This window comes from Lupinus angustifolius, chromosome LG16, assembly GCF_001865875.1.
Source record: "Lupinus angustifolius cultivar Tanjil chromosome LG16, LupAngTanjil_v1.0, whole genome shotgun sequence".
NCBI classification, from domain to species: domain Eukaryota; kingdom Viridiplantae; phylum Streptophyta; class Magnoliopsida; order Fabales; family Fabaceae; genus Lupinus; species Lupinus angustifolius.
This window is the reverse complement of record NC_032024.1, coordinates 15,628,388-15,650,461: the sequence shown is the minus strand read 5'-3', so window position 1 is coordinate 15,650,461 and position 22,074 is coordinate 15,628,388. Positions and strand designations below refer to the sequence as shown.

The window sequence follows — 22,074 nt, the reverse complement described above, 5'->3', positions numbered from 1 at the left end:
TAGTTATGTATTTCTTGATTTCAATTCATTGAATCCAAATTCATACATTTTCGGATTATTCGTTTTGTTGTTGTAATTTTTTCCTGTACATTTCAAAAATCATCCCAATTTATTCTTAATATTAATCTTCATTTTATCTCGCTCCTTCTCTCATCACTCAGTTTGGATGAATATCTCTCCTTTGGTATAGATTTTATATATTACTAGAGTGTCGACAGACACTTTGTGTTTGCTGACTCATATTCTTGTTTTATGATATTAAGTATTAAATTTTTATTTTAAAGAATTAGAATATTTTTTATTGGATATACTTCATGTTATAATTTTGTATTTATTATAATATCCAACTTAATATGAGAAGTATTAGTTAGTTATCTAGGATTACATGCTTTTAATTTAGAAATAAAATTTTTTAAGGGCAAAATAGAAAAATAGAATCATGATGGTAGTTTTTTCAAGTTTTGGCTTTATATAATGTAGATATTTAATTCTTCCTTAAATTTCCATTAACAATTTTTTAGGATTTATTTGTGCTTTTAAATTATTATTTTCTCATTCTTCATTTGTATATATCCTACAAAAGGTAGAGATATGTATAAGATTTCCCTTGTTTATTTTTTACTTTACTAGCCTCCATCATTATGATAGAAATTGTTTATTCATTCTTCCTTTTTCTCCAAGCAACAAAGATATACATAGATTTTTCCGATTTTTTTTTTATATATTTTCATTTTTTTCCTAATTTGATATCAATGTACTAATCCAAATGATTTTTTTTAACATTGTATTTGATTTTTATTTATCTTACAAAATTGTTTTATTTTAATTTATTGGATTTTTGATAACTGAAATTAATTTCTTAACTTGATAAACTTAACAGAAACATATCGCATGTTCTAAAAATTGATAAATTTAGTTGAATTGTCAGAGGTCCAAGGAATAGGAATCAATCCATTTCAAGATGTGTGACTGTCTCTTTTAATAAATGTTGCTCATAGGAATCGAATATTTAATCTTTTGATTATCCTAAAGATCTAATGAGACCTTATACCATTAGATCAACATATTATTGGTTCTATTTTATTGTTGATTTTATTAATTATTAATTTTAATTTTATATTTTAGAATATTGAAAGATTCCAAAATAAAGCTAAGCCACTACATTTGGTTAAAGAGAGAAAATAGAAGGAAAGAAAGATGGTAAAAAATGAAATGGTAATTTCTTATTTGGCATGATTGAAAATGAAAAAAAAAATAAGAGGAAAAAAATGTATATCTATATATATATATGTATCAAAAATGACATAAATGCTCTCGTTATTTTTAAAAACTTATTCCTCATTCTAACTATGAATTCTATAAATATGCAATAGTTTAAATATACTCATTAATTCAAATCATTGGATTTCTGTAGAATTGATGGTTAGGATGGAGAGTAAATTTTTACTCTTAGAACAAATGGATCCCTCCTCTACAAATATTATTAGAAGATATAATATAAGGTGTTAAAGGGTACTTTTAGCATGTATCCTATAAATTAGAAATTAATTATTCAAATATTACTGGTTTACAAAATTAGAAAGTAATTTGTTTTATAGTTTAAGATATGATTAGGAAAACAATAAGAATTAGATATAAATTATTATTATTTTGTGGAATAGATACACAAAAAGAGAAAAAAATGCAATATACTGTTAATTGATCATATATCTATTTAATTATTATTAACATTTCTAAAAAAGTAACACAAATAAATAATAAATGATATATTAAATGCATATGAATTTTTAATCCAAAAACACTAACATATATGTGGCTCGGTCACATTTGTTCTTCACTACACATCTTATTAGCTATTGTGATTTGGAAGTAGGTGAACAGACCCATGAAGTGATCCTGATCTTACTCTTTTCAACTTTAACATAATTTACCAATAAGGATAGCATTTATCATCTTCAAGAGTAAACATATTTTATTCATCACGGAAATATATGAGATTCATCATATTATTAATTGACGTTCTATAATAATCATATATGCCCATATTTTATATAGTGTAATATATATATATATATATATATATATATTATTAATCTAAGGATTTATATACTATTAGTATATTATTCATTATTCATTTGAATTTTTTAAAGGGTCAATGATGATAAAACATAAAAAGCGGATAATACATACAACAACAATATATAATACTCATACATATTTAGTACAAACTTTTCTTGCTCAATTTTGTGCCTAATTATCTTAAACTTTACACAAAAAAACATATTTTGGTCATTCAAGTTTTATATGTACCAATTTGGTCTCGATAAAATTGACAAACTTAAAATGCTCATGAAAAATATACTAGTTTATGTTTTTACTTTTTCTCAGATAAAATTGGTATGTAAGAAAATTTTTATGAACTAATGCTCCATTTGGTAGGATAAAAAGATGAAAGAAAGAAAAGGAGGGAAGAGAGATTGAAGAGAAATAAACTTTTTCACTCCTTTAGTTTAGAGGGGAGGATGGAAAGAGAGAAAGAAAAGTTAGGTGGGACCCATACTTTTTGTTTTTCTTCAACTTTAGAGAGAAAATATAATAATGATGTATTGTTTTAAATTATGTCCCAAATTTTGTCATGTACCAATGATAATGAAACAAAAATAGAAAAAAATAATTAATATTTAATTTTTTAATTGATATAACATGTTTTCATTATTGTGGGATAAGATTTGCGATAACATATCTCTATTCAAGAGGTTTCATATAAATCTTTTTTTTCTCTTTCTCTTCTTTTTATCTCAAACCAAACAACACAAAAATATACTTTATTTCTCTCTTTCTAGTCTTTTTCTCACCTATTTCTTTCTTCTTACTTTCTCTTATACAACCAAATGAAGCCTCAGTGAGTATTCATTTTTAACTTTATTTGTTGGTAAAATTAATCATTACAAAAAAATATAATATTAAATTATGAATAGACCAACAAGAGAAAAAATATAATGAGACTCACAATAGTGCATATTAGAAGCTATTGTCAAATCACATATTGTTTGAAAAGAAGAAAATAAGTAATTTAAAGAGTTGCTTATAAAAAAAAGTAATTTTAAGAGTTAAAAGAGAACAATATAATAATATTTGTATATAAGAAAAGTAAAAGCGAATAATAATGATTTGATAGTGTGACTGAAATAAAATATATTGGTGAAATTTTCATTAATAATAATTTAACATTATCTTTATGTAGATTTTAATTAGTCTTCATTTGGTTCTAGAAAGAAAGAAGATGAAAGGAGATAAATACGATAGAAAATATGTTTCTCTCTCATTTAGTTGAAAAGAGAGAAAATGTGCAGAAATAGTAAAAGGGGTGGGGGACCCACAAAAATTCTTTCCCACCAATACAGGGAGAAAATTAAGTGAAGATGATAAATTATATGAAATGACATTAAGACCTTTGAAAATCATTCATTTTAGGCAAATAATTTTTATTTGAAGGGTATTTTTATTTTTTAAAATATAACATCATTTCTCTCTTCTCACTTTCTCTTATCTTTCTTTTTTCTTTCACTCATACGAAACAATATAAAAATCTACTATCTTTCTCACATCTTTCTTTCTTTTAATAATTCCTCTTACATGTTTCTTTCTTTTAATAATTCCTCTTACATGTTTCTTTCTTCTCAATTTCTTTCCCAACCAAACAAAACATTAAAGTTTAAGCCCTCATTTGGATTGAGAGAATATGGAGAGAAAGAAGATGAAGGGAGAGAAGTATGAGAGAAATTGGGGTTCCCCCCTTTGGTTGAGAAGATAGAATGAGGGGAGGAGAAAAAAATAGTGTGGGGTGCATAAAATTTATTTCTCCTCAAAGATGAAGAGAAAGATGAGAGAAGAGTGTTATATTTTGTAAAATACCATAAAAACCCTTAACCTAAATTACCTTGCATATTTTATTATTAGCGGCAGTTTTTTCATCTTCTCCTCATTGTTATTTCCTTTGTTTGTGGATTTGCTACCGGTATGCATAACTTAATTTTTTTCTTACTTTGTTTGTGGATTTTCTTCTTCATTGTCATATATTAGTGGATTTGCTGCCTGATTATTTCTTCTTCTTTGTGGTAGTTGTTACTCAAGATTGGGAATTTGTTATTTGTATAACTCTCATTTTTATTATACCTATTGGTGCATGTCATTGCTATTTGATTAGACACTTGTTTTAGATCACTGTCATCTGCATATTGTTTTGTTTTGCCTCATAACAGGATTAGGCTAGCTTTTTTCATCAAACCAATTTCATCATCGTTACATCCTAATGCATCATTTGTCCCTGCATAATATTTTAATTTTTTTCCATGGTAACATGTCCCACCAAATAATAAAGCATGTTATTAACAAAAGAAAATTACTGGTAAGTTTCAATTAAACAAAAGCTACTTGGTACCCTATTATTTTCTAATTTCAAAGGTAAACCCATTTTATAATATATTTTTATTTTATTTTCTCTATATTTATATATAGAAATTGTTGAAAGCAAAAGGACGTTAATATGTTGTCTACTTGTTGAATTCAATAATTCAAGGAACTTTTGGCTTTTGTATTATAATTTATACTATTTAATAAATTAGTGCGTGTGGCTTATGTTATCATACATTTTACCAAGCGTGTCTAGAGTTTACTCTTTTGAGGCATATGTGTTTTGTAATGGACGTGGTTTACGTATGTGTGGTGTTATGTATACTTTAGAGTTTCCATACTAGTATGTGTTGTTTCATAACATGTGCGATTTACCCATGTATGATGTTGTGTGTACTCTGGAGTTTCCGCAGTAGTACTTGAAGATGATTGAATTTTCTTAAAAGTTTACTGAATGATGAATAAATGCATAACTTTTATGGCGTATAACCTCTTTTGAGGCATATGTGTTGTTCTGTAATAGATGTGGTTTACATATGTGTGATGTTATGTGTACTCTAGAGTTTCAATATTAGTATGTGTTGTTTTACAATAGGTGTGATTTACCTATGTATGATGTTTTGTGTACTATGGAGTTTCTGCACTAGTACTTGAATCCTTTTGAATTTTCTTAAAAAGTTTACTGGATGATGAATAAATGCATAGTTTTTATAGCGTACAACCTCTTTTGAGGCACATGTATAGTTTTGTAATAGGCGTTGTTTGCATATGTGTGGTATTATGTGTACTCTAGAGTTTCCATATTAGTATGTATTGTTTTGTAATAGATGTGATTTACCTATGTGTGGTGTTGTGTCTACTCTGGAGTTTCTGCACTAGTATGTGTTGTGTGTGGTGTTTTGTAACACTTTGAGAACCTAACAAATGGGAATGGTAGGATTTTTATGCATTGAAGTAGGTTGCCATGAGTCTTTAAATATTGAGAAGTTTGTGTTGAGTTATAACTTTGTATTTCTTATTAAGAGTACATTTGTTAACCTTTTCCTAACAAATTCTACTTGTGTTTGAGGCTCGTTAGTATACAATTATTTTTCCATATAAATATGTGGTGACCTTGTCAATTTTCATTTTTTACAAGTTGTTGGTTAGCATATTATGCATATATTCCGCATATTTGTCAAATTTTTGTTAATATTTTATTCACGTGTAAAAGGTATTTTTGATATTGTCACATGGAGAGAGTGATGGATGTAGATAATGCCAAAGAGATTGTTAATGATGACCCAATGGAATTGATAAACGGGGTGGATTTGGACATAGACGAAATATTTTATATTCAAATGGCAGAAATGCAAATGATTAATCATACTTGCCAACAATTGGAAATGAGGCAGCATATAGGTGCTATTATCTTGTTATGCAATGTTGTTCATGCATTGCATTGGCTTGAAGTTTTATCCACATGTATACATAGTCGAGTAAGTGATTCTACACAAAGAGATCGTTGGCGTCGTGAGCTAATGAGTTCTCTAGTAGAGGGACGATGGTATCGAGACGTTATACGCATGGGCTCTCAAGCCTTTTTGTGCTTATGTCAAAAACTAAGAGGTATTGGTATAATAAAAGATAATATACGGTCTATATTAGAGGAGCAAGTGGCAAAATTCTTACAAATTGTTGGACAAAATGCTAAAAACAGTGGCATTTTTTTTCCTTTACCATCGCTCTAAAGAGACTGTTAGTCGTCACTTTCATAATATTTTGCATGCTATCATTTCATTAGAGGGAGAGTTTTTGGTCCAACCATCGGGTAGAGATGTCCCTCCACAAATACTTAACAAAAGCAGATTCTATCCATTTTTCAAGGTGTTGTTGTATATTATTGACTCGTGGTTATTTAAATCATATACATTCTTTATAGAACTAACTTGCTAAGAATTTGTATGAACCTAGGATTGTATTGGAGCTATAGATGGTACACATATTCGGGTGAAGGTACCAAGGGCAGAAGCCCCTCGTTTTCGTGGGAGGAAAGAGTTTCCCACGCAAAACGTCTTTGCCGCATGTGATTTTGACATGAAATTCACTTATGTCTTAGCTGGTTGGGAAGGGACAACATCCGACTCTAGAATATTAAAAGATGCTTTAAGTAGGGAAGACCCCTTAAAAATTCTTGAAGGTTAGTGAAAGGTTAATGTAATTTTTCTAGAAAGTGTTATGCACTTTAGTTGTGTTAGTTAATATGCTGAGTTATAATCTGTATATAATTTTATAGGAAAATTTTATATTGGGGATGTGGGATTTATGCTAAAACGCATGTTATTGACACCATATAGAGGTGTACGTTATCATTTGAAGGAGTATTCTGCTCGTGGCCCACAAAATTCTAGAGAACTATTCAACCATCGACATTCTTCCCTCAGAAATGTCATAGAGAGAACGTTTGGTGTATTAAAAAAAAGATTTCCCATTATATCTAGTGACAGTGAACCACATTATTCATTTGAAACAATGAGGGACATAGTACTTGCTTGTTGCATTCTACATAACTTTTTAAGGGCTGTAGATGATAATATATCCTTAATTGCTGAAGTCGATCATGAATTGCTTCAACAAGACATAAATGGATCTCAAACACAACAACGCGATGAAGACTATAGAGAAGGAGAACTTTTAAGGGACAATATTGCAAATGAAATGTGGAATGCTTATCAAGTTTAATGTCGTTGTGTCATGCTTCCAATGTTTATATTCATGTAACTTGCAGTCTTTTCACAATATAGACTATATTATGGATTTATGTTGATTTCCATTTAGATATTTTATAAGTTAAGATGTCATGTAATTTGTTTGATTTTAGTAATGATATGACATGATATTTTTATTTTCATTTTGTTGGACTCCTATTATACTTTCTTCTATTTTCTTGCAACAAATGCTTGTGTAGGTTGAAAGATGCCAAAGGGGAAAGCTCAAACTACAGATCCTAATCAGAGTGTTAATGTCTTGAGGTGGACTAATGAGATGGACCAAGTGTTGATGAATGCATTCACTGAGGAGCTAACAAAGGGAAATAGGCACGATGGGTCATGGACATCTGAAGCATATTCCAATGTGATCAAAGTTTTACAACATGCTATTGCACCAAATATGATGAAACAACACATAAAAAACTGAATGAAAACATTGAAAGAACACTTTGCTGAATCATATGATCTATTCAACAATCTAAGTGGATTTGCATAGAACCCGATGACTAAGAGGTTTGAGGCTGAGGATGATGTATGGGAAGATTTTATAAAGGTAGAGTCATGTTTCTTATTTTTGAAATTTTGGGATCCATCGTATTGTTTATTACTAATTTCAATATAATAACTCATAACTACCCATCTTTTATGGCAGGATAAACCCCAAGCTATTAAGTGGAGAACTATGCAAATAAAGCACTATGACACATTGAAGGAGCTTTTTGGGGTTGATCGAGCGACAGGAAAACGAGCTGCAACTGCTAGGCAAAGAACCTCACAAATGCAGCATGATAATATTAACTTGAATGATGCTCAAGATGACATTTCTATGCCTGAACAAGTAGTTGAGGAGCTTGATGAAGGGAATTTTTCACCCCGAATTTGGAATCCCTTAGTCCAACTTATGCACAATCACATCAGACTACTGGGACATTAGGCTCCCGAGGAACAAAGCGTAAGGCGCAAATGATTGAGTTGATGGAGGGTCAATTGGAGAAAATGTCCAGTGGACTTGGACTAGTAGCTGATGCTTTGAATAAAGGTAATTGTATTTCTGATAAATCGCATGATGTAGCTGACCGTCAAGTGACGATAACTGTCCGTCATGCAGTCATAGCTGAACGCCAAGTAACAACTATTGAGAAAAGGAATGAAATTTTTCAGAAATAGTTGAACATCATCCAACATACTAGGTTGCGTGTCTATAGTGAAGCAGAGGTATGGGATTTACTGACTGAATTAGATGTGATTGATCCATATCGCATGCGCTGCTATGAATATCTATGCACTAATGAGCAAAAGAAGCGCCAACTTTTTGGTGTTCCACCCCACATACGCATGCAAGCTCTGATTCAGATGATGAATGAGAGTGGATACCACTAACATATTTGATATCATGTATTTTTGGTAGATGATAAAAGTGGGAAGTAAATCTATATGATAATATTTTGATATCAAGTGAAAGGAGTTTAGAATATGATCCTTACTCTTGTGACTTTTGCTTGAATTCCTTTGCTTGTCTATACTCTTGGATGTGATATCAAGGAGGTGGAAAAGTAACAAGAAATGAGGTAATCTATGTATATAAATGTGGCTTTTGCTTGGATTCTTTTGCTTGCCTGTACTCTTAAAATTGTATTTGTTAGAGATGCTTATGCCTATAGTTCTATGCTCCTACCAACTTTTTAGACTCAATTAACTCTTATGCTTCTTATTCAGGTTTGTTGCTATTAAAATACAGGCATATACAATTACACATAACAAGTACAGTGGAGACAGAGTTTGCTTAATGCACTACAATTTCATGAGGGATAAATTTTGCTTAGTCCATCACAAGTGCAGGAGATGACAACTACTCAAAACATAGCCATATGTACTTTGAAATATGTTATTTTTGGTTTATATATGGCATAACTAAAATATATAGCCCAATGAAACTTTCCCACTTCAATATTGTCTTATGTATTATTTTTGTTGTGATATACTTACTTGAAAGAATGCATAATATTAGTACATTGCAACAATGAATTAGTAGTTGGATGCATTTTGGATGCACTTATGAAGACATTGTAAGTATTATATTATATACTACACATTGTATATAAACTTATAAAATGACTTTGCATGATATCATGAGAAGACTAGTATAAAAATTGTTAATGAATCAAAAATAATTTAATTATATATATATATATATAGAGTAATTTTAAATACAAATGTTTGAAAAATTATTAATTAAATCTAAAATAATTTTTTTATTATATTAGATACTATCGATTTTAGAATTATTAAAATTAATAATTAAAAATATAATGATATTTCTCTATTCTTTATTATGGAAGGATATTTTTGTCTTTTAGAACATACCACTATTTCTCTATTCTCCTCTCTTTCTCTTTAATTTCTCTTCTACCAAACAATATGAAAATCCATAGTCTTTCTCACATTTTTCTTTCTCTTTATTTTCCCTCTCACGTATTTCTTTATCTCCTAAACCAAACAAAGCATAAGAGACAATAAAAAACATAATTCATAAAAGATATAAAGTTTAAGAGTTTTTTTTATTAATCTTTCCCATTAAATTATACCTAATCCTTTCACCTAGTGAATTCTTACTTTCGACTTGATATTCTCATGGGTTGGAAACAAGATAATCTCTAGTATTCTAGAGGGAACTTTTTTCTTTTAATTTTAAGAGTAAGAATATAATCATAATACAAATAAAAATGATACAAATTTTAATGCATTTTTTCTTTAGTGTATCACAACACTTCTATCTCAAATAATAAAGATGATTTTAACTCAATTGATAATTGCAAATACTATATCACATATAATTCTCTCGAAGTGAACATGACCACTTAGAGCGAAAGAATTTATACCCAACTACTCAAGGAAATTAGAATCATATAGATAAAATCAAATAATACTAACTTTGGGAATCTCATAACGGTTCTGGATACAGTTTTTGAAGAATCCCTTTACTTTCCATACCCATAGGGCCAAATATACATATATGATTGTCGATCGAACCTTGCAACTGTTATTCCATGAATCTGATGCAGGGACCAAAGTGATAATGAACTCGATAAACTCATTTTTCTCCACCTCAACCTAGCATCATACTTGTAAGATTTAGCACAGCGAACTAAAGACTTCATTCTTTAATCACCCAAGACTTCATTACTCCACATGCACACAATTGGTGTTGTATGATCTTATTAAATACCAAAAAAATAAATAGCTAAGTCGTGACAAAAGATAAGATAAATCACAATTAAAATAAAATGAGCTAAGTCATTCAATTTATTAAATAGTTGTTTTTGGGTTTGTGGAGAATATATGTGATTTAGACCCACAATATCTCAGTCATCAAAAGAGAAAAATAATGATAAGAAAACAAAAATAAAGATAAATGAGTTAAATTTAAAATGGAGGGAGGGGAAAGCATACTCAATCACGTTTCATGTATCATAATTCAAATCATAATTCGCAATAAAAATTATCTATACCAAAATAACTTTACATATTTATTTTCAACCAATCAAATATTATTATATGTAATATTGCTAATTTAAATTTTTTATTTAATATTTATTAAAATGCTATTGGTAATAAGTTAGATATATATTTATTTGATATATATTTATTAGGATTTGGTAATAGTAAGCATATCTTCCAATTTTATAGTATTATTCTAATAGTAACAATCCATTCTTGACTTAATATTCCAGTTATAACAAATATGAGCACATTTTAAAGAGAAGGGTAACTAAACTCAAGTATGAGTTAGATTATAAGATGGTACAAATATAAGATAACCATGAAATAAAATAAATAAACCCATGCAAACTAAATGCTAGATGACATTGAGATCTATTTTCTTTATAAAAAATGAAGAGTTTCCTTACTTATATACCAATTTTCTAATATGGTATTTTTTTTATATAACCAACGAAAAGTTGCATAGCTAGCTAGTAAGAATAGAACATTTCACATTTGTGAATATAATTCTAAGGGATTCAATGATATCATAAATCACTAAACATAGTACAACCAACGGACGTTGGTTTAAGTGGTACATGTTTGATTCCCCTTAAGCAAAGTCTTGGATTTGAGTCTTTTGGATGGAAAAAATACCCGCTGGGAGAGTTAGCCACACATACTTGTGGGGCTCGGACAATATTGCCTACAATGGTGTGAGGATACACGTAGGAAACAAAAAAACACAATACATGACAAATATATGTTAAGTGATGTATGGTTATCAAATGAACAGCTATGCAGATGACACATGGTATTGTTCGGGCCTCTGACTTTGCATAATGCTCTTTCTATTTTGATAATGGATTCCATTCTTTTGACATATTTTCTCGACAACAAAGCACTGGTTTTGTGCCATCTGCCTCAAAAAAGTTTGCATATATTAACATTAGAAATGTTCTTGGTGCTCAAACTAGGACCGAAAGCCTAAATACATTATACAATGTTCTTATTCCAGCATTGTTTTCTTCTACGGACACCTAAGAGATTTGGATTATAAACTTATCATTTACAGTATATGGTGTTAAATATTGCAACTTGTTCATTGCATTAGCAGTGTCACCATTTACCAAATGATCATGTTGGATTTCCCTTATCCAAACAAATATCTGAAGGAACTTTCTTTCTTTCTCTTTCATATCCATTTCACTAGATAATAATTAGTATTTTATTTTTATACTATACTTTTCAAGCTTACATAATGCAACCCAATATCCTCACCAGCACTATAAATAAGAGTTGACGAAATCACAAAATTCACAAGCTTCCTACACTCATCTTATATATACATTTGATTATTCATTCCATACCCTAAGTTTAACTTTGTAGTAATGGATAGAGTGAGAGATTTGGCATCAAAGAAAGCAGCAGTTATATTTACAAAGAGTTCATGTTGCATGTGCCATAGCATTAAGCAACTATTCTATGAACTTGGAGCAAGTCCTGAAGTACATGAACTTGACAATGATTCCTATGGGAAAGAAATGGAATGGGCTATAAGAAGTTTGGGATGTAACCCTTCAGTTCCAGCAGTATTCATAGGTGGAAGATTTGTAGGTTCATCAAAAGATATGATTTCTCTTCATGTTGATGGCTCTCTCAAACAAATGCTTATGGATGCAAAAGCCATTTGGCTTTAGTTAACACTTAATACTCAAAGAAGCTCCATATACTGAAGTTGTATAAGGGGCTATGTGCTATTTGCAGACAATGTTTAATCTAGGATACCTCATCTTTTTGTTGAGGGTCTTGTTTAGAGTGTATGAAAAGAAGTCTGTATAAAAAAGCTGTTTTGTTTTTACCTTTTGAAAGGCTAACTATAGCTAATGTTTACCATGTAATATGAAACTTGATCTTGCTATTCAACAGTTAATGCAACTACTTCTGGCGTTCATATTTAATTTTAAAAATCCAAAGAAAAATGTTATTGTCCACAGATGAAGATCTCCCAATAAATTATATCAGATTCAATGCTTTGATGGCTCAACCAAGTATTGAAGTAACAAGTAGTCGATAGATTCATGATGAATCTTTGTGTCAAAAGTCTTCATCACTAGAGGTCAATTGTGACATATTTTGTTGATGATAAGACAAGTTAGCAGCAATTTCAAGTAGATGGAGAGTTTAACTCTAGTGTATCCGATGCTCACTGGAAGGGGAATAACTCACACTTGAGTTGGACATATTGAGTATTCCAATTGTGAAGAAGTTTAAAGTCTTCTACATAATTCTTGAAGCTAAGATATCCAATTTGGTGATGTTTGTAGATATAGACTCCTAAATCAAGTTAATTAACTTTTGAAGCATTATCTAAACCCATTCCACTTTTAGATATATAAACAACAATGAGCAAATTAACTCTCATCCTTCTGGCCAATTCTTATTCTGAAGTTGACATTCTCATCTCTCCTAGTGATACTAACACATATATAGAGAGAAGAAATTACTCACGTAAGAACAATAACTAATTTTTAATCATAATTATTAATGATTGTTTGTAAGACTCAGATTTATTATTGTCACAATTTTTAATTTATATGAGATATGTTCTCATTTGAGTAGTTCCTCATATATATTTATATGATTCTCCTAAAAGTGTACATGACCACTCAAAGCCAAGGAATTTATACCCAACTACTAAAGGAAGTTGGAATCTTTAATCAATAAAATTGAATAATCTAACTTAGGGAATCTCATGACACCCTCCCAGCAGTTTTGGATACATTTTTGAAGACTACTCCTTCCTTTCCATACCCATAGGGCCAAATATATAGAGATATATGATTCCCACACCTTCCAATTGTTTTTGTATTACATATATCTAGTGTGGGGACTGGGGACCAAAGTGACAAAGTGAAAATGAACTGGATAAAACTCTTATCTCTCTCCACATCAACCAAGAAACATAGCATCTCATATTTAAAGGGAGAAAATGTATAGTGTAAGTTATTTACGGTATAAAACTAATTCAAATATAACTTATATAAATGAATAGTGAATCAAACTTTACACTCGTATTTAAATCAATGAATTTAAAAGAGGAATGGGAAAGTGGAAGGGGGGCACAATGTGATTGCGTTCTATGCACATTAAATGGTAACATAAGAAATATAAAACAACACAAATCAGGACATTAGTTGAGTTTTTGTTAGTCAGTTAGTTAATTTGATTAGAATAATTAATGTTTTCTTCCCTTTATATAGATGATTCAATGTAACTTTGGAATTCAATTCAATTCAATAATATTTTTTCATTCTTTATTATTCATCAAGAATCTCTTTTATCCATACATACTACCATTTTAACAACAATGGAGAAACATAGTTAAGTGAACAAAATTTGATAATATAATGGAATAAATATTGAATTTGAGCTTTGAGCTTGTCATTGAGGAGTAGATACAGAAATTGATGTTTCGCTTGAATCAGATTATTTTGTGTAAATTAGAACTATAATTGCTTTTTAATTGAAAAATCATTAATTTAATCTGAAGCTACTGAAAGAAGATGACATGCCCATTTGTTTCAACTTACAAAATAAGTAAGTTTGGATTGGGTAACATAAGTAATTTACCTTTTTTATAGATTTTGGTGTAAATCAACTTTGTGTGTTTAGTTAAAATTAAAATCATCAATCTTATTGTGCTCAATGTTTTGTGCCATGTTTATCTCTCTTCCACCTCACCTAATTTTTTGTGACATATTTTCTCAACAACACAGCAAGAATTTTGTACCATCTCTTGAATGTGAGGGGATGAGGATATTTTTTTAATTTTGTGTATTTTTTTTAATTCAACAATAAATAAAGATGTGAGCCCTTAAAAATATTTTAATATCTAATGTTAATATATGCAAATTAGTACTAATTACAATATCTCTAATTAGTATTAATTTGCATATATTAACATTAGAAATGTTTAAGATGCTTAATCTGAACAAAAGAGTTATTACGTTATTAAAATATGAGTGTAAAATTCTAATATTGACAGTGTAAAGATTTATACACATGCACTTCATTATCCACCATTCATTTGAATTGTCTTTTTTAAAAAGTAAATCATAATTAAATATCAATGATGGATGATACAATGATAATATAAAATTCATATACTATTCCATACATCTTTTTTTCTTAAAGTATTACACATTGTTCTTATTCCAACATTCTAAGGACACCTAAGATATTTGAATTATCACAATACCATTTACAGTATGATGCTATATATTGCAACTTGTTCATTGCATTTGCAGTATCACCAAAAATGATAGAGGGAATTCCCTTATCCAAACAAATATCTGAAGGAACTTTCTTTCTCTTTCATATCCATTTAACTATAAACAATCAATAATATCTTGTTTTTCTACTATACTTTTCACAAGATTATGCAATGCAACATAATATCCTAACCAGCCACTATAAATAAGAGTTGATGAAATCACAAACTTCACCAGAACAATCATCAAAGCCTTAGTGAAAATATATTTGATTCATTTTCATATATCCTAATTCCTAAGTTTAATTTGCAGCAATGGATAGAGTGAGAGATTTGGCATCAAAGAAAGCAGCAGTTATATTTACAAAGAGTTCATGTTGCATGTGCCATAGCATTAAGCAACTATTCTATGAACTTGGAGCAAGTCCTGAAGTACATGAACTTGACAATGATTCCTATGGGAAAGAAATGGAATGGGCTATAAGAAGTTTGGGATGTAACCCTTCAGTCCCAGCAGTGTTCATAGGTGGAAGATTTGTAGGTTCATCAAAAGATGTAATTTCTCTCCATGTTGATGGATCTCTTAAACAGATGCTCAAGGATGCAAAAGCCATTTGGTTTTAGATAATACTTCAAATTCAAAGAAGCTCCTTATACCTAAGGGCTCATTTGCGAGTTAAGTTTTGGATGAAAAAGAAGGAAAATGGAAGCTTCAGAACCTTCTAGAAGTGTATTTCATGGCTCTTTAAGCCTTTCATTTCCCTCCAAAACTCAACTTGCAAACTGACCCTAAGTGATATGTATGGAGCTATGATAGTAATTGTAGACAAAGTTTAATCAGGACACCTCTTCTTTTTGTTGAGGGTTCTGTTTAGAGTGTATGAATAGCTAACTTGTACCAAATAATATGAAACTTGATCATGGTATACTATAGTTAATGAAACTACCTCTGGTCTTCACTTTTAATTTTAAAAACCTTTAGTAAAAATGTGTAATATTTATGCACTGTTGATGAAAAGATTTATACACATCAGATATATTATCCATCGTTCATTTGTATTACTTTTTTGAATATGATAATAATATATACTCATCAATTCATAGTCATAGTGTCATACTATTAGCAAATAATTTTTTTTCCATTTTTGAGTTTCCTCCTACATTTTCACTCTCTGAGTGATAAGCTTGGCCCTCTCTACAAGTGATGTCTCCAAAGCTTAAACATTATTCATCATCACTTGAAAATGCAATTTGCTTACAAAGCATGTGGTTACTGCAAGTAACTTTTAGTATAAGAAAGTTGAAGAGCACCACTTATGAATTTTAATGATAGACATAGTTTTCCATCAAAATCTCATCTACTTAGCAAAAAGGAGTAATATCATTATCACTATTATTCCATGTATTTAAGGGATAACTAGAGTTAATATTCCTCACCTCTCAATTTGGGTACCCGATTCTAAGGATAATTATCCAGTAAGTGCATCTCAGTGTGTTATTTAATATTTAGATCCTAACTTTGTAGTAAGCAAAGTGCTGGAAATATGTTATTATTCCTCCACATCCACAAAGGAGGATATATAATTTTCCTAAATGACTTCCATGCATGTGTTGAACATATATACAAAGGCATAACTTTCTAAAATAGTTTACCCGGATTAGAATTATGTCAGGATAGTTGAAATATGTTATTATATTAGTCTCATATTGCCTAGTATTGGAATGTAGTAGAAGGACCAATGTTATATAAAAGACTCAAGTTCCTTGTTATAATGCGCACCAAATAAAAACACCCAATGGGAAATTGGGAACATGAGTATGCTAGAGTTTGTAATCCTTATTTTCTAATAATATATTGGTAGCCTCAGCTCTCCCGGAGACATAGGCACAAGTATCCGAACTTCGTTAACAAAGTCTATTATCTTCATTTGATTGCTTATGACCAACACTGATGTGCTGCACCCACACAATCAACCATGCACAATATAATATGTATCTAGGTACATACATCACCTTCGTATATGAAGTTGGATGCTGTTTGTATGTAGCATACAATGACACATGGAACTCTTTTGTTGGCCGGTTAAAGGAAATGAAATTATTTCCCTCTTCTTCTAAAGTGTTATGCAAGCATTGCATATATGTAGAGTCTTAAATTAATCTGCTTAAGTGTGAAAGAATCATACAAGTTGGTGGGTGCAACACAGAATCTCAGAGCCACCGAAAGCTATTTCAGTCTCAATCTGTCTGCATAAGGATTCAAAGCATATGATTATAAGAATCTGATATAAATTGACCATCATCCACTTGCATTACCTATTGAATCTTGATATAGACCAAGCATCTTTTATTATTTTCATAAATCTGCACATAGTTTAACAAATTGTTAATGCGCGTTACGCGTTTTCGACTAGGGAAGATTGCTGATTGCACTTAGTCACAGGAAGATAATGTTTTTCATTTCTTTATGTTGAACCAAATCTTCACTCATAATACTATATGGTTATGGTCACACAGCCAATCCAATATAATTGAGACATATGCTTGTAAATATGTCTTGCAACTTGTTCAAAAGAATAACATTATAGACACTTAGTAGAAGGGTATCTAAATTGTAAAAAGCAAAACCTCTTTTGAATGTGCTTTGCTCATGCTCAAAGAAAATGGTCCCTATAAATAGTCTAGTATGCAAGCTCATTCAAAATAACCTCAAGCTTCATATAATTTTCTACCTCCCAATTCTCCTCCTTAGACTGCCAACAATCCAAAACAAACCATTGGATCGGATTCGTTCGGATTCGGTCTGATGGTTTGCAAATTCTGATAAGTCTAAGGTAATATAAAGACATCTATCAAGTTACACTTTTTCCCTCCTGTCCTTGTAACAGAATTCTGTACAGATTTACAATTACTTGATCAGCAAGTAACATCAGAATGGACAAGGTGATGAGGTTGGCCTCAGAAAAAGGTGTGGTGATTTTCACCAAGAGCTCTTGTTGTCTCTGCTATGCAGTGAACATTCTGTTTAAAGAACTTGGGGTAAGGCCTATGGTTCATGAAATTGACCAAGACCCTGAAGGCAGAGAAATGGAGAAAGCTCTATTGAGGTTAGGTTGTACTGCACCTGTTCCAGCTGTATTCATTGGAGGGAAGCTAAGAGGGTCAACCAATGAAATCATGTCCCTACACCTTAGTGGATCATTGACTCAATTGCTCAAACCATATCAATCTTTATGAACACTAAACATGATCCTGAATCCTCCACCTTGATGGAAGAATAAACTGGGTTGAATCTATAGGGTAGTGAACTTAGTATTGAATAGTCTGTGTAGTAGTTTTGTTATATATCTAAAGTGTTTTCTAGCATGTGATTATTTGTCATAAACTCATAATGTAATATGATAAATATTCTTAATGAACTTTATTTATATATTGTGTTAAATTGTGGTTGGTTGCGTTCTGCGTCCGTTATGATGCGGATTTGTGGCCGTTGTGGTGTGAATTATTTTGTGATTAAAAAATATTTTTGAATTTGATGTGGTCCGATGCAGCCCAAATACAAACCCATGTGGTTGAGTTGCAACCTAATACAATCATATTATTGTGAATAAGTGTCACACCATAATTGCGGTGTGATGTGATTGTGACGGTATATGAGATAATAACACAGGGTGGTAATGTAGTATAGAGCATATCCTGAAAGTGAAACTCTTCATGCATCTAAGAAAAAGGTTCATCCACCTCCCTCCTTTCTTTGTCACTCTTTCTCCAATCTGTTTCTGAAACCTACGTGTACTATTGAATAATCATTAAATCATATTCCTAACATGAAATCATTTGAAAAAACTTGCTTCAAAAATACATGTCCAACCTTCATTTGCATGTGATGAAGAAAATATTCTCTAAAGAAGTTTAACTTTAAACTGCATCATAATTGAGCACATTAACAGCATGCAAAGCCACAATGGTTTTGCTTGTCTCAATTTGTCTATGCATTCAATACAAAGGTCAAAATCAAATTACCTATAGTTAAATACAAATTGTGCATGTCCTCATGTTAACCTCATATAGTGGAGGATTATTGAAGAGGAGGCTTATGTGTGGACCAAAAAGGTGCTATGTGAAATAAAATAAAAAAGGCATTTCAAACTTTGAATATAGTTTCAAGGGAAACAGAATATTGAGGCTACATAGAAAAATATAAAAAAATATTGTTCTGGTATATGTGTGTTTGATTTTATGCATACCTAGTTTTAAGCCTGGATAAAAAATAAAGATTATATTAGACAGTCGACAATCAATATAAAATATTAAATCACTATGATATAAATCAACGACGTAGTCTGAATGTTTAGTCCACGTGTTTAAAAGTTAAGATGAAAATTCTCATCTTTCATGATCTAGTGCTGTAGATTCTTCAACTTTATCATAGATAAAGAAGGTATTTCATTCCTTACCTTTTCTGATCTTGAATTTATTTTTATTCTCTTCTTTTGCCCCCACTAACCTCAGTTAATGTAGATTTCTTGGGAAAGCTTACTCTAGGCTAAACAAAACTTCACCAGATTCATTTACACAATATCTTTCCTTAGTGCTAGTTCAAACATATCTATAATCTATCGATCTATAACTATATTCTATCTATATATATAGATATATAACTGATGGTTATAAATTGAATATAAATATATGATGCTGATACTCTAGTTGAAAAGTTGAAAGGTGGAAAAGATAATAATTTAGGGCTAGAAATTAATGGAGTCAAATAAAACCTGATTCAACTTAATAAAATCTTGTTCTACTCTAAATTCGTCAAAAATTTATGTCGAATATATCCAATTTAGTCAGCAACTCCAATTACATGAACCAAAATTGTAAGTAAGACGTCATAATTCAAACAATTTACTATTAAATTGAAAGATGTCATATATCAGGTTTAAACGGTTAAACATCCGATCACACCGGATGATATAATATATAATTAATGATTTGTATTAATAAATATATAATTGTATATAAATGTAAAATTTTATATAATTATCTTGAAGTAACATCTTCACAATTTTTTGGACGTGAGTAAACAAAAGATTAGAGTAGTGTTCCATTTTTTATTTTAAGTAAATCGTTTGGTTTACTTCCCAAGCTATTTTAGTTTAACTGATTTAACACAGTCACACTGAAATTTTCTCAATTTAAAGCGATCTAACTCATATTCATTTAAGATAGTAAATCATAATTATTTTCAAGTTATATAAGTAGAAGGACCAAGTGGTAATTTCCTCTTCTCACAACACTCTTTTCATGCCATTAAAGTTCAACTATCTTCCCAACATACAAACTAGAGTAGAGTAATACTCAATTTTATGTCTTTGATAAAAGTTTTGAAGAAATTTAAATTTCCACTAAGCTAAGACGACAAATTTCAGTCAAAGTAGGGACTGATGTGTCCTCAAATTAGTTGTAAAAAAAGAACTGATTTGATTGACGTTTGAGGTGTTGAGGGACAAGTTAAGAGGTTTCAATTCTTTCCAGGCTTAATATGAGGAACTGTTATTAAAACCATAACTGTGATTAAACCGGTTAGAGTACTAATATAGTAGTACAGTGGTTCAGTAACTAAACCGTATGCTGGTTAAATCGGACATACCTGCTTATATTTATATATATAAACTTATAACAAAAAAAATTTCAAATAGGTAGATACTCAAATTTATAATCCATATTCATAATCTACTCAAAATTCACATAAACAAACAATTTTAAGTCTTTAACAAATTCAAAGTCTAAATTATAAAACATATATCAATTCAAAAGTATCACTTAACAACCACAAAATATATATAAATGACACAAGTTTACAACTCACTCTACAAAACAAATAAATTTGGAGTTTTAACATTTAACATCAATAAGTCAAAGTTGTCTCATATCGAGATTATATTTTTGCATCAAATCTTATCTTTAGACAGTACTCTAAGATTACACAAATGTTACTGAGATTATACACAAATGTTAGGAACCAAAAGATGTAATATAAGTATGCCTTGGAAGCATGTGCATTGAAGCGTTGAAGAAGGGTTGGAAAGATGGATCACCTTGTAATGAGTTTTTAAGTTTTTAAGTTTTTTTTTATAAAAAATATGGGTATAAATCGTTCGGTTTAGTCAAATACAGGTCGGTTCACCGGTTTTGATACTTGGCCGGTTCAACATCTGTAAGTACCGGTTAGGGGTCCGGTTCGCCGATTTTCCAGTTGAATCGGCCGGTACGGTACAATTTTTACATCATTGATTTGAGGGCCTAAATTTATATCAACCACAAAATTAATATGCTCATAAATCACGGAAAATTTACTCAGTTGGTGTGGGTTGACTGTAAAATTATGGAAATAGTGTAACTTTTATAAAAATTACGGAATTAGTGTATTTTTTAGGGAACTCGTGACTCTCATCCATGATTTTACAGGAACTCTTATGCACGACTTTGCAGGAACTCGTGGGTCACATGCACGAGTTCCATTTTTTTCTCTCTCCTTAAGTCTCCTGGTTCTCGTCCACGACTCCCATGCGCATTCTTAAATTTGTTAAGGAACGAGATAATCTGTCCAAAAATTCATGTTTTCATGTCCCAAACCAATCAAATAACATAAAAAAATATTTTTTGTTTTTATAATTTTTATTTTTAAATATATGTCAACTTTCAATTAGATTAGGACATAATAAGACATAAAAAGTGGGACTATATTACCTAATATATTATATGTTTAACTTTGATGTGATATACCAATATTAGACAAATTGAAATTGTGGTTCTCATCCATGACACTTGAGGAGAGGGAGAAAAAAATGGAACTCGTGCATGTAAGCCACGAGTTCCTGTAAAGTCGTACAGTCACAAGTTCTTGTAAAGTCATGAATGAGAGTTACCAGTTCTCAAAAAATACACTACTTCCATAATTTTTATAAAAATTATATTATTTCCATAATTTTACAATCAACCCACACCAATTGAGTAAATTTTCCCTCAAATCACCTATTATATTTGAATAATGCATCTTCCATTCTTAGACCTTGCACTACTTATTAAAACATATGACTTATTAAAATTTCAATTACCACATGCATGAAACAAAATTGATCTAGACCTCATATATATATA

At 30.4% G+C, this 22,074-nt stretch overlaps 5 protein-coding genes across 6 annotated transcripts; all 5 read left to right on the top strand.

Annotated features, from left to right (window-relative positions):
* On the top strand, positions 155-12,604 carry LOC109328955 (glutaredoxin-C11-like). Of its 2 annotated transcripts, none has more exons than XM_019562606.1 (2): positions 155-160; positions 12,020-12,604. In XM_019562606.1, exon 2 carries the CDS (start codon positions 12,035-12,037, stop codon positions 12,341-12,343), a length of 309 nt encoding a protein of 102 aa, XP_019418151.1. In that variant the 5' UTR covers positions 155-160; positions 12,020-12,034; the 3' UTR covers positions 12,344-12,604. The 2 variants fall into 2 exon arrangements, with proteins under 2 accessions (XP_019418151.1, XP_019418153.1); XM_019562608.1 differs by lacking the exon at positions 155-160 and adding an exon at positions 10,889-10,893 and having other exon boundaries at positions 12,033-12,604.
* On the top strand, positions 5,646-7,134 carry LOC109329365 (putative nuclease HARBI1). Its single transcript, XM_019563033.1, has 3 exons — positions 5,646-5,891; positions 6,367-6,592; positions 6,689-7,134. The coding sequence occupies exons 1-3, from the start codon at positions 5,646-5,648 to the stop codon at positions 7,132-7,134; spliced, it is 918 nt and encodes a 305-aa protein (XP_019418578.1).
* Positions 7,253-8,587, top strand: LOC109328954. The gene is made up of 2 exons (XM_019562605.1): positions 7,253-7,716; positions 7,816-8,587. Exons 1-2 carry the CDS (start codon positions 7,666-7,668, stop codon positions 8,095-8,097), a joined length of 333 nt encoding a protein of 110 aa, XP_019418150.1. The 5' UTR covers positions 7,253-7,665; the 3' UTR covers positions 8,098-8,587.
* LOC109328956 (glutaredoxin-C11-like) lies at positions 15,144-15,882 on the top strand. Its single transcript, XM_019562609.1, has one exon. The coding sequence runs from the start codon at positions 15,232-15,234 to the stop codon at positions 15,538-15,540; it is 309 nt and encodes a 102-aa protein (XP_019418154.1). The 5' UTR covers positions 15,144-15,231; the 3' UTR covers positions 15,541-15,882.
* Positions 17,851-18,153, top strand: LOC109329364 (glutaredoxin-C13-like). Its single transcript, XM_019563032.1, has one exon. The coding sequence runs from the start codon at positions 17,851-17,853 to the stop codon at positions 18,151-18,153; it is 303 nt and encodes a 100-aa protein (XP_019418577.1).